The 12,449-nt window shown below is 47.2% G+C and overlaps 1 protein-coding gene across 1 annotated transcript in view; it reads left to right on the top strand.

Moving 5' to 3' along the window:
- The window catches only part of LOC128727334 (protein sickie), a 193,807-nt gene that overhangs the window by 29,353 nt on the left and 152,005 nt on the right, over positions 1-12,449 (top strand). The window contains exon 2 of the mRNA XM_053821234.1: positions 5,578-5,748. Within this exon, the coding sequence (XP_053677209.1) occupies positions 5,578-5,748 (171 nt within the window). The remainder of the gene's footprint in view (positions 1-5,577; positions 5,749-12,449) is intronic.

Below are 12,449 nucleotides of genomic sequence, written 5' to 3'. Positions count from 1 at the left end.
ACGCGCCGAGCTGACAGTTCGTCAAGGCGCAATTATCCATTTGTCATGCATCAACACCCGATGACACCAGCACCCAGACGGGACCGGGCTGCAACCCGCAAGTCCCTCGTGCCAAGCGGCTTTTTGACGGATCTGGTCGCGTGACGAGGGACGAGCTTCCTTCCTGCGCTGCAAGAACTGCACTGACACTGCACGAGGAAACCAACACGCCGCAGACAAAATGCCTTTGAACCCTTTGGAACCCGTGTCCCGGTACTCGCCCGCTCGATTTTCTGCCCTACGTTGAAGCATAAACAAAGAAACAAAACGTGGAAAAACAAACCGTCTATAAATAACGTACCATTCTCTCGATTTTTCGGTCTACCATGGCGTTGCAATGGCGCGCATATAGTAGAGCTGTTCTACGAGCACTGCAGTACCTTGGCTCGATTGTGCATGTACCACGAAGGTGGCCGTTCGCTAGTAGTCCAGTTAGGACGATCGGCGCCAGTGTCAGTCGAAGAGAAGGGTTAATTTTCGGGACTATTTTTATGCTCTTCCAAACATTAAAACTATGCTGCCCAGCAAGCGATCCCGCTTTCCTGGCGTCGATGGCTGGCTAGCTGGAATACTTTTTGTGCAGTTCATTCGGGCGATGACAAAAAATCTATTATGCACAGGTGAAGCCGTCAATTGGTCGGCATTGGGCGTGGAAATGCGACAGACCGTAACAAATTGTCACCGGAAACGAAATAAAATTGATCCTCTTCTCGTGTGCCCCTTTTAGCGCACGCCATTCACTCCGTCGTAAGGAACCTTGCGTTCGTTCAGCTGCATTAGGCACTACAAAGTGAAATGTTTATGCCTGGGCGTACGCTCCAGCAATCGAGGACCTGCATGAGCGAAACACGTCCGTCTCATGTGAGAATGGGCGCGATTTAGATGATGGATTATGACTTGGCACGCAATTGCGCGAGGTCCTTCTTCGTGGGCAGCATTACGGCCACATTCATTCTCGCCTTCCACGGCGTAAGCAATGAACTGCTTCGGCACTGATTGACCTCCGGGTGGCTAATTTGTTTATTTGTTTGCCTTTCGGATTGCGCACCCTGGTGACTTATGATGAAGGCGATTACAGAGCAAAAGTGATCATTTACATCTCACCCAGTGGATGGCTAATGTACGAAGTGTACTACGCTTGCAGGTGGCTAATCCCTTCAAACACCTCTAGCTGATCGACCTCTAGCTGGCTGCTAGCGATTATGAAACCAAACGGAACGCATGGAAAAGAGAAATTGTTCCGTTCTGTAGCTGTGCCAAAACTTTCATTCCCCACGTTTCGTGAACGCGCATGGCAATGGAAATGATTTATGAATGGGCGCCCCAGTGACGTCCGAAAGGTTGGAGGTAATTTTCGGATTCAATTTGGGTGTGAATTGATTTGCGAGAAGAAAATAGAATCCACTTGTGAGTGTGTTTCAAGCAGTGCAGCATAATGTTGGGCCGTTGTGTAAGTGGTCAAGGATCATGTGACGATCTTTCCGTGACGAAAAATCTATCACAGGTAAGATAAGTGCTTCTTATATGTTTAAATTTAGCACATAATCCACGAAATATTAATGCTCGTAAACAGAACAACTCCCCCTCCCTCGTTACCAGGCGCAAAAACTAACCACGACAGATGACTGAGTACACCAAAACAAAGTTCACGATTTAATTTCCTAAAATAACCTCCCGAGACGGCGACTGAACCCGCGCTGACCTTAAGAGACACCTCGCGCTTCGTCGACTCGAGACGGCTTCTCGGATCGACCGGAAGTGGTAGTAGCTTAGGATGAGGCCACGAGGACGTGACACGGGCTGTGCAAAAAGTCACTGACAGCGAGGAAAAAAAACACCACACCATACATCGAAAAAAATAATCATTTGGTCGGAAAAGTTAGAACCGAAGCATACGACCGTAATGAATCCATGGTATGGATTGGGGAAAACCTCGACGTGCTCCGTAAACTGGGGGCTTAACTTTTGTGATGCTTTTGACGACGCGAGAGCCGCAGTGGCGCTGGAGATTGTGGGAGAAGGGTTTCCGTGGGGTTAGGAAACGACTCATGAGGTAATTAATTATGTTGCAGTTTTTTGTTTTTGGTTTTGTTATCCATTTTCCACCCGACTCCGGCGTCGCACCGGCTATTGGCTTATATCATACGTACGTTCATGGCTAACGTTTAAGGGATTGGGATTTCCATCGTTTGCAGTTTTCCAGTTAGCGCCCTGCCCATCACGTCGCCCTTTGGGGCCAAAGATACCGAGGGGCGTGTTAGCTCGGAGCTAGGCGAAAGGAAAACTCGAACACAAAAATATTGTTCTAGTGATAAAAAATATGGTTGAATAGACTTGTAGTACAAGCTTCTCGGGCTCGTGCTAATATGCTCATGCTCCTGCCGTCGGTTCTGCACATATGTGCCGCTCGCGTTGGCCGCTGACTTTACGCTGTAAGACACGCGAAATGGCGTAAAGTTACGAAAACCCAAAGAGGAAACTAGGAATAGAGCGGCAAGCAAAAGGTTGTGGAAAATGAAAAAGGGCACAAAGCCATAAATAACGCGCGCTCTTGGATGTTGACCTACGGTGAAGGGAATGGTAGTGGTCTGGTGTGAGACGATCGTGGCGTTGACGCTAACTCCATCCGAGGTGCGATTTTCCGTGAACGTCGGAAAAGCGACTCCGACCACTAGTAGCCTGGGTGACTCGTGTGGGATTTTCCCGACTCATTCCACTTGTTCTCCCGCTGGGGAGAGTGTGTTTCGAGAGACTTTTAACGAGTCTCGTTTATTTTTCCCCTCAAGTATGGCCACACTTTTAGCACGCTTTTATATGATGACATTAAATTAATGCGTATTCTCACAAAGCCTGGGTAAAAAAGTACGAAGCACGTGGATAGGCAGGGATGAATTTAAAATGCACCATAACTGACCAAACCTTGAATTATGCGACCATGGAAAAAACCGCTTCCTGCTTCCGTCACCATAGGAAGACCGGGAAAATGATTGTACCGTTGGCCGTTTTTTTGTGACCCTACCAGAGGGATCGTCGTTAAAAGCTAACTGTGGAAGTAGAGGCACGGATGTACCATAAGGAGCACATACACATCCCAAGCGCCATTTACAGCTGATTAATCCTCAACCAACCATGCCGAAGCGGAACGTTTTCTTTGTATGTAACTCCCAAAAATCCCAGCATGCAAATTCTCTGCAAAACGGATGCGCACGCACACGCCATCAAGCCAGCCCCACGCGAGAGATGGAAAGAGCGCGAGTTATGCGCAAAAAAGGTGGCGAAAATATGTTGAGCAGATAAAAAATAATCATCTTTTAAAGGACGCTTCCTCATTTTCCGTCAGCGAAGGCGGGCGCTGAAGCGGAACCACGCGGCGCGTAAGAAAGCAAGCGAGAAAAGATAAATTACCAACCGAAGGAACATTATGAAGCTATGCTGACACCTCCCGCTCGTCGTCCTGCCAGCGACCTCACTGCTCGTTACATTTTCCCGTGCATAACACGTTTCGGAGGGGAAAATCGAGAATTTTCCTCAAGTCCGGGCACCACATAATCGGTTCATGGCGCGTGGTAAAACCGTGATCGGGGTTGCGTCGAATTTTCCCACCTCCCAATACAGGCCAGCGAATTTAGTCTCCCGCTTCTTCCAAATTACGTTCCTCTCATCCGGAACTGCCGACTCCAAGTGTCAGCTTCGAGAGGGGGATAAAGTTGCCAAGATACCGTGGATGGATTTTAATTGGGAAAAGAAACACGCCGCGCTGACTTGACGTCTTAGTGTGACTTATGCTTCATCATCGTGAAGAACGAAGAAGAGCAAGCAAAAAAAAAACATTAAAGAAATGATCTCCCTCGCCATCGCAATGTTGATTGCCGACGATGAATTGTTGATTTGATTTGGCAGTTTATTTACTTTCTCACCCAACTTGTCACTTTCTGCAGCGCTTTTCCAAGAAGCGCGCCAGGTCAGTGACGCGAGCCGCCGAAAGAACGTTTCATTCGGGGAATTTGCTTTGAAGTGTACAACGGTGTGACGATGACGGATGCACACATAAAAATGGCACCTGCTGATGAGACGAAGGTGCACTTTGGGGTTCAAAACTGTCCAAATGTTGTTTTTTTAGCGACCCCATTTCTGATTGATCAAAGGCGTTCATTTTATGATCGAAAGAACATCTTCGCGTGAAATGCAAACTGCGTCCAACAGCTGCCAAGAATCACATCATTAGGCCAAATTTATTAAGAGCAACTTCTTAATGTGTTTGCTAGTCGCGTCATTCCGCGCTAATACTGCCCTATTTTGTATCATTCTCGATATAAAACGCTAGTGGTAGTGGCGTTTTTGTTAAACAAAAAGGTCAAGTAAAGCAACAACTGGTACAAATGGTGCCTTACTCAGCAGGCTCTTAAGCGAAACGAGCATCGAATAAAACAAATGGCTTTCTTAACAGTGCCAAATTGCTGCATGCTCAGAGTGGAGTTGAGATTAATGCCAACAGCCTGTCGTGTTTGTTCCGCTAAGCACAAAACGAAGGTTCTTTGCATGGCACTGGCGAATGCTTGGCAGAAAAAAAGCCTCCAAAAAGTGAGGATGCATTTTATCTCGCGCAAATATTGCCCTCTTGTGCCTTTTGGGCCGCTTTGTTCAAGAAGTGTTATGCTCGTTCTTCGCATTCTCTCCGTAAGCCTTATTCTGCTTAACGGCAGGATGCAGAAGATGCTTTAGGATTTTTGGCGTTATTCGAAATTTATGGACCGAAATGTTCCTACCCTTATTGGCTCCATTTGTCTGCTGTGGCTCGTGCCATGTAGCGCACACTGCTAGCATCCCAACAAGTGCATCTTACTTAGGACATGCTATTCTTGCTTGGACTTGAACGGATTCAGCTCAAGATCAAAATGTCTCTTTAACATCATCTGAAATCATAGCCTTTTAGTGTGCCCATACGCAATGCCCCGCAAGATATGAGAAAACGGGTGGGTGACTCACATTTGGCGTATCAAAACGTAAATATTCGATGAAGCAGGACGTTATCTGAACCGGCTGTGTTGCCCCGAGGCCTGCCTCTTCACAAGTCCCCAGGGAATTTGTGTTTCCATTTAGATGTGTCCCTCTGACTCTCTCTGCGTGTCCTTTTGTCGCCCAGACAAGCATCGTTTGCTCGTCTACTGACCAGAAGGATCCAAATATCGCCCTCCCTGTTGGGTGTTGCTCCACGACAACGTCAATGTTTTGGCAGTGTCCTTTTGATGCCCCGCTTGAAGGCGTTGTCTTCTGTGCTTCGTGATTTCTAGATATCTAACCATGCCCGGCGCGCCCATCCTGTCGAAATGACGGCCAACGGACACACGTCCACGGTACCATATGTTACAGGTTCAGCATCCTGTTGGCAACGAATTATATTTGTCCTAGCAGATTGGAGTTAGCTGTAGAATAAATTTAATAATACTAATGCGCTTCGTTACCTTTAACGCTGTTTCCTTTATCCCGTTTTGACGTTATTCTTCAGCCTAATATCTTATCCTTTTGTGCCTTCCACAGATCTACACCGACTGGGCCAACTACTATCTGGAACGGGCAAAGTCGAAGAGGAAGGTGTCGGACCTGTCCGCCGACTGTCGCGATGGGCTTCTGCTCGCCGAAGTGATCGAAGCCGTCACCACCTTCAAAGTACCTGATTTGGTGAAGAAACCAAAAACTCCTCAACATATGGTGAGTCCGTTTGTACAATCGATTGATATTTACTAGGAAGTTTTTGCCTTAGCTTACAGACACATTTAGTAATATTGATTCTATTTTGCATCTTTTTTGCCGATGAGCTTTGCGGAAGCGTCTTGTCGAACGCGATAAAAATGAATTATTACCACGGATCATGGATCCTGGATTGGAAACTATTTTTGACTCCCTGCCAGTTAAGAAGTTCTTGACGAAAGACGGGAAAGAGCGATAAATCAATTACCGCCATAAATCACACTTATTAATAACAATCAGTTCACCATAAATCATCGCTAACCGCTGGGCACGAGCCAACGCTGAAGGACCAACAGCGATGGTGCTGCATTCGCATAACAGTCGTGTTGGTGCTTTTTCTTTCCATTTGTCCGTTATGCTTACGTCCCTAAGGAAGTACAAATTCAAAAGCAAACCCATTGCCCCATACTCTCTGGGGCATTACTGGTACCTCTGCCGTCATGCATAATTAATTGGTTGCAATTGCAGAATGTGCATGCTTCTATTGGATGCACACCCCCGCTTAAGCAGAAATTTTATGACTGAAACAAACTGCTGGAGCAATATGTATGAGAAACTTTCGCGTTGTACTCTACTTTTTCTACGAAACAATTGCTAAAAGGACATTCAGTTTTATTGGAATTCTGGCAGAAATGAAATATCCCTTAAGGGGATTTTATTCCGCTCGATTTAAAGAATTGATTCTTAAGTGATACTGAAGGATCCTAAGAAGAATGCTCCCAGGTGGGTTTGATCTGTTCGAGCTGATCCATAGCAACTTCGGCCTTCGGGCGATTGGAAGCATTTTTCATGCCCGCACATCCTATCGACAGCCGGTCGGCTCAACAGACAATGATGCCACTAAAAGGCGGATGAAAAATTGCTCTATCATTGCATTCGCTTTTCGCTCCCTTTCCTCGAGGGACGGTAAACGAGGGAAATGCTTTCCCCGCCGAAAGCTTGCCCAGAGAGCAATCATCAATTTAATCAACGTTCTATCTAAATTGAAAATAATTCGCTCTAAAAGCAACTAGATGCGGCTGCGATTCGATTACGCCGCCTCCCAGGGAAATGGGCTGCCCAGTACCAGGGAATGCCGGCACCCCATCCCGCTCGGAAAAGCACCCTTTTATCGGGTTATCATCGCTGGTCGGAGCGTTATCGGTCGTTGCGTGGCTCAGCCATTGGTTCGGTGCGGCATGGGTATTTAATTGCCGGACCGGAGTAAGCCCCAGTCTGGTCATCCCGCTGCGAGATGGTCAAGAACACGAATGCCTGAGAACGCCAACTCCGCCGGGTCACCACGGGTGGTGGGTGTTTTCTCCTTTTTGTAGAACGATCGCGGGTCGGGACGAATGGCGGTTCGATTGCGTTTGTCTTCGATTAATGTTGTCGATGAAGGCATGCTGCGAACCAAGCGCCCTTCGATCCCACGGGACTGCGCGGCCGTGGACGATGAGATTGCATGCGAACGTTGTCAGATGCGTCGGGATTGTTGCAGCGCACTGTTATCCTGGCTGAGTGGCATCTTTCCGCTCCGATTCGTTAACGTTCAACGAATACACCATGCGGTACGATATCGAATAACAATTGAGCCCGAGCGCACCAGTTCAAAAGCGTTGGGTCATGATTTATTGACCACTCGCCACGGCCCATAAGCATAAAACGAGAGAGAGAGCAAAAGAGTACGCTGGTTGCATTGGATTAACTCTGATTAAATCACAATTCTAATAAAGCTCCAACCGTGCCTTGTATGCAAGGAAAATATATGATTTGTCCCCGCAGGTTTAGGATTATTTTCATGGTCTATTTTGGGATGTAGAAAACCTTGAGATGTAAAATCTAACGCCATTGCATAATTGTCGGGAGACATATTGGTGCTTCAAGTCACGTGCCGGATTGATTAAACGAACATTTTTCGGATGACACGCGCGCTCGGGCCGAGAAAGGCGTAATGCGGGTTCCCAGATTTAATTGATTTCCAATACCACGGTCATGTGTAACGTCCACTGGGTTTTGCTGTGGGTTTGTCATCATTCACGCAGTCCGTAGACGGTTCGTGCGAGAACAATGGTCATTAGCGTGATTGATATGCAACGCGGCTGCATTGTCCGTGGCGCAGATCGTAGCTGCCGTCATCATAATCTCCTTCACTTCGGAACAAAAGACATAATCCGTGCTACACTTGGAAAGCAGCTAGACCCCCACGGTGTGCCGCCCTTCGAACGAGTGCATCATCATCTCGTTGCACGCGTACGCGACTAGACGCCATAAATAACCATGGACACTTGCAGTGCTCTTGCTTGCACTTTGGCGCACTGGATCGGGTTGAATGAAAGTGAGTGAGCTCATTCGAGTGAACGCATCGCGAATCGAACCTAGCCTTCTAAGTGAAACGAAACGAACAAAACACGCTACTTAGTAGTGCTGCAGTGGTAGTGCACATGGGTGGATTTGTGCCAGCCGTTGGCGCCAAAAGGAGGTTCGAATCAAACACGCACAGCAGCGTTTATTACTGTCTCGTGTTGTTGACGATCATCGGTTTTGACGTTGATGATGATTCGGTTGCACTCCAGAAAATCAAAATTTTATTCCCTTCGATTGTGAACTTCTTCATCGATGTATTGGCTTGATTTACGACCAATCGTGAACGGAATGCACAGTGTGAGATCTCGCTTTAGCTCTTAGTTGTGGATTTTTGAGTTTATTTTTATTGTTTCCTTATGCTCATACGGACAATATCGAATAAAGGCGCGTATATCCTGTTGCAAATGTCTTCTAGAATATTTTGCTCACTGTAATTCAAACAATTCTTACTCTTTTTCCGTGCACAAAAAATCATTCTCGTTTCTTTTACTTATTTGAAATAGAATGATGAGGTTGCTTAAAAAACCTTCTTCTGTTCCTTCTGAGTCATGTTTTACCTTTCCACTTTTTATCTATGCTTACGCTACTGAACACCTCCCGGAAAGCACGACCTGTTACGAAAAAAAAGATTCAAAATCTTGGGAAACCCACGAACTCTAAGCAAATCCACGAACACACATTCCGGCAGGAGCATCGGTTGTTTCCTTGTTTTTATTTATCGTTTCTCGGGGTTAACTTTGTTACGTGCCGCCCTTACGGATGCCTTTTTTTCCCACCCCATAGCACATCGAAACCGTTGCCTCGGCCAGACGAACGCCAAGATATGTAAATCAATAAATTCGCTCGCTGGGTTCTAGATTTTTTCCTCTACATTTTACGTTCGTTTACGGCCATCCCACCCATAGAAGCTCAGAGCTTCGATCTGCTGGGCGGGGGTTTAGTGGAGCTTCTCTTTCATGTTGGTGGTGTTTAAATTCAGGGGTTTACCGACCGCCGCCACTGGCGCTGGCGTGTAAACACACGCTAATATCGACCAGATGTGTTCTGATTTTGAGAGCTAGGGGAAGGAACGATAAAAAAGCGAACTAATTCTTTCAGCAAGCCGCTTGGTTCCTAGTGGCGGAATAGTTCAGCATCGCCAATGCACTCCATAAACTATGCCGTCTGTAATACGTGAGTGCATTGCAACGATCGAGTGGATTTACTTACCTTTGTCGGGGAAATCGTCTTGCGTACTCCTGCGCATCCCAGCTGGCCGTGGTATGGGGAAAATTAATTAACTGCACACGGTCTCGAGGCATCGAGTGATGGAGGACGGTAATTAGGTCAAATTTGATGCTAGAAGCAGTAGAAGCTGATGATGCTTCTACGATGGTAAGCGAGGGATGATGCAATCTTCCTGGCGTCAGGAGGATTATAAGATAGAATAAAATACGTCCATTATAGACGCACGTAAAAGTGGTTCCATCAAAAGGAGGATAATATACTCATTCTGTTTGTGTCGGTTATAAGCTTAACACCAATATTGCCCTAGAGCCATAATGCGATTGCACTCGAGTGTTTATCCTCGTGCTAGAAGAAAATAAATTCAGCTCACTCTGGGAGCCATATTTTCATCAAATTTATTGTAGGCCAAAGCAAACACACCCGTTCATACAGCGAGCTCTCCCCAACGGATTGTGATGATTCAGAACACTAGCGCTACAACCACTCGTAAGCTCAAGCTTGATTCGAAACTCTAGGTTCAATTATTACCACCCCGTTCGTTGTGCATATGGTAGGCGCGTACGTGTATAATTGCAACTTTTAAACCGCGACCAAGAGCGGCTGGAGTGCGATTTATGAACCGGCAGTAGCTCCCATTTGCGATAGAAAAACAAGCGCCTCCGATAAAAATACACGCTAAAACATCGATGCAAATCATTACGCTAGCAATTTCCGTACGTCTAAGCTCCAGTTCATGTGTCAGAGGTTGGTTTTATAGCAGCCTTGCGGCGGAGTGCAGTGGAATTGCTGCAATTTTGCCAGCATGCCAGGGTGGAGGGCATCGGGAAGATTAATGATGATCAATTAAATAAACGTAACCGTCAGCCCCGCGATGATAGTCGATGGTATGTGGCCGCGCGGTAAAGCCATAATTGCTATTTTCCTGCTGTCAGGGGTTTTATGCTGCCACTCGCTCCATGCCGTTGTGGAATTTTGTGGAAACATTTGTTCTAGGCTGGACCTCCAGGCTGGAGCGATTTACTGCACTCGCGGGGAATTTGTGGGCATTGTTGCTTCTTTGCTTGGGGTTCGTTCACTGACTCTCTAAATAGGGGTCTACGCAAGGGGTTAACCTGCTCGCGATTCCAAACGCGCGCGCACACACGTTGTGAGAATCAGAACCGTGTGGCTCTCGCGCATACGATAGCGCCGTGGAGGAATGACCGGATCAGTAGATTGGGTACCGTAAATTAGAGGCATCCGGCATCGGCAGGCGGTGGTGGATTAGCGTGACCGTTTCCGGCCCCAAGAGTGTGCTACCGATCCGGATCTCGGATCCCGTGTTCGGTTCTCGGACTCATGCCGCCCGGCGATCGTGCCGGTTGAAACAGATCTTTCTGCTACCGGCTAGAACAAACGGCCATTTTTTTTCGCTTTGCCACCCCACCAGACCGAGCGGAATGAAATAGCGAAAATCAATCCCGGCACTTTGCCTTTGATGGGATTTTTGGGTGCTTTTTTGTGCCATTCCCTGGAGACGCATTTCTACGGTCGAACTTTAAATAATGTTTCTCTGCTGGCTGGCTGGAATGGTGCGTGAGTGGTTGTTGCGGCGCATGCCGCATTCGAATGCTACGAAAAAAAACAATCCATGCGAACCATGATTGAACGCAGATCCGCATTCCGAGGGGAAAAGAAGAATAAAGGCACGCCATCAGTGTTGAGAAAAACGGGACACTTGCCATTTGCGTGACTGCGGCCATTAGACTGTCGTCTTTAGGGCATGGCATGGATTTGAGAAGTTTAATTGCGGGGGTCGTAAATTTTTTTGCCACAGGCGCACTTCTCAAGCTAATCCGGAACACTAACAGGGTTGCGCCGAAAATTGCCCGTCGCTGGGTGAACTTTGCTTTGAGTGGCACGAAGTTTCGTAAAATGTGTTTCTCCACTTCTGAATTGGTGCAGTAGTAAATAAGTTTTGCTCTACTAGGAGCGCTACTAGAATTTTCCACACTTCGTTTCCATGAAATTCAGATGCGTGATCACATCCAACATCCATGGTCGTATTTCGTGTCCGAGACATACCAGAAAATGAAAAGTGACAAACCCGCAGGTGGACATCATCGACGAGACCTGCTTTCCGTCAGTCGAACATCGCTGGTCTATAAATAGGCAATTTATGTTGTGCGGCCGATGAAATATGCCTCATAAACCACGCAGTTTGGTCGTGGGGAAAACCACGAACCACGAACCACGGCCACCCCACCTTTTGACCACCCAGGATCGAATGACAGCTGGTGCCGATGCCAAAGCGGTCAACTCCCGAATCTGCGGCGTTTCATTGGACTGGTTTGTGCGTCAAAGGCGCCACGCGACAACGACGACGACGAAGACGACGTTCATTAGTCAGTTGATTTGTGTTGTTTCAATATTTGAACTGCAATCTACATCCACTGGGTCTGTTCGGCTCCCACCCGGCCAGTGGAAAATATGGTTTTGCATGTCTACACCGACTCCCTCGTCTCGCTAGCCAAAACAACCACTCGAGCGAAAGCCTGGGACCCATTTCAGGAGACCTCATTTTTTGACCTACTTTTTCCCACTTTACACGCTCATTGACACCGTCTCGGAGAACGATTCTGGAAGCACGGCTCACCAGAGAAGAAAACTTCCGCCTGTGAACATGACTCCGGTTCCGATGCACTTCCGTCAGCCATTGGGCAATGCTCTCGACGGGGGTTGAATTTCGCGCTGTTGTCGTTAAGACAATGCTGCTGTTCAGACTATGGTTGCTAAAAATAGCTCTTATGTAACAGCCCGTGTCGTTTCTTTTTCGCCAACATGCTTCTTCGGTACATCGTCCCTTTTAAAGGGTGCTTCAGGCTACATCTCAATCCAATCGGTGTGCCGGTGAGGTGTGGTTTATGGGAGAAGCTATGGGCGGGAGAAAATTAAGAAAGTGAGAAAATTTATGACAAAATGCTCTTAAGTCCTGCCGGCGCCTTTTTCGTTGTGATCTAAGCCGCACTTATTCCATCTTTGCCTGGGTTCTGCTCTGACCACTGCATGTGAGTAAGAGTGCAATTTTAAAACCCTAGACCGGTAACACG

Source organism: Anopheles nili, chromosome 3 (assembly GCF_943737925.1).
Source record: "Anopheles nili chromosome 3, idAnoNiliSN_F5_01, whole genome shotgun sequence".
Classification (NCBI taxonomy): Eukaryota; Metazoa; Arthropoda; class Insecta; order Diptera; family Culicidae; genus Anopheles; species Anopheles nili.
The sequence above is the reverse complement of the archived record's forward strand: the minus strand, read 5'-3'. Positions and strand labels throughout refer to the sequence as shown.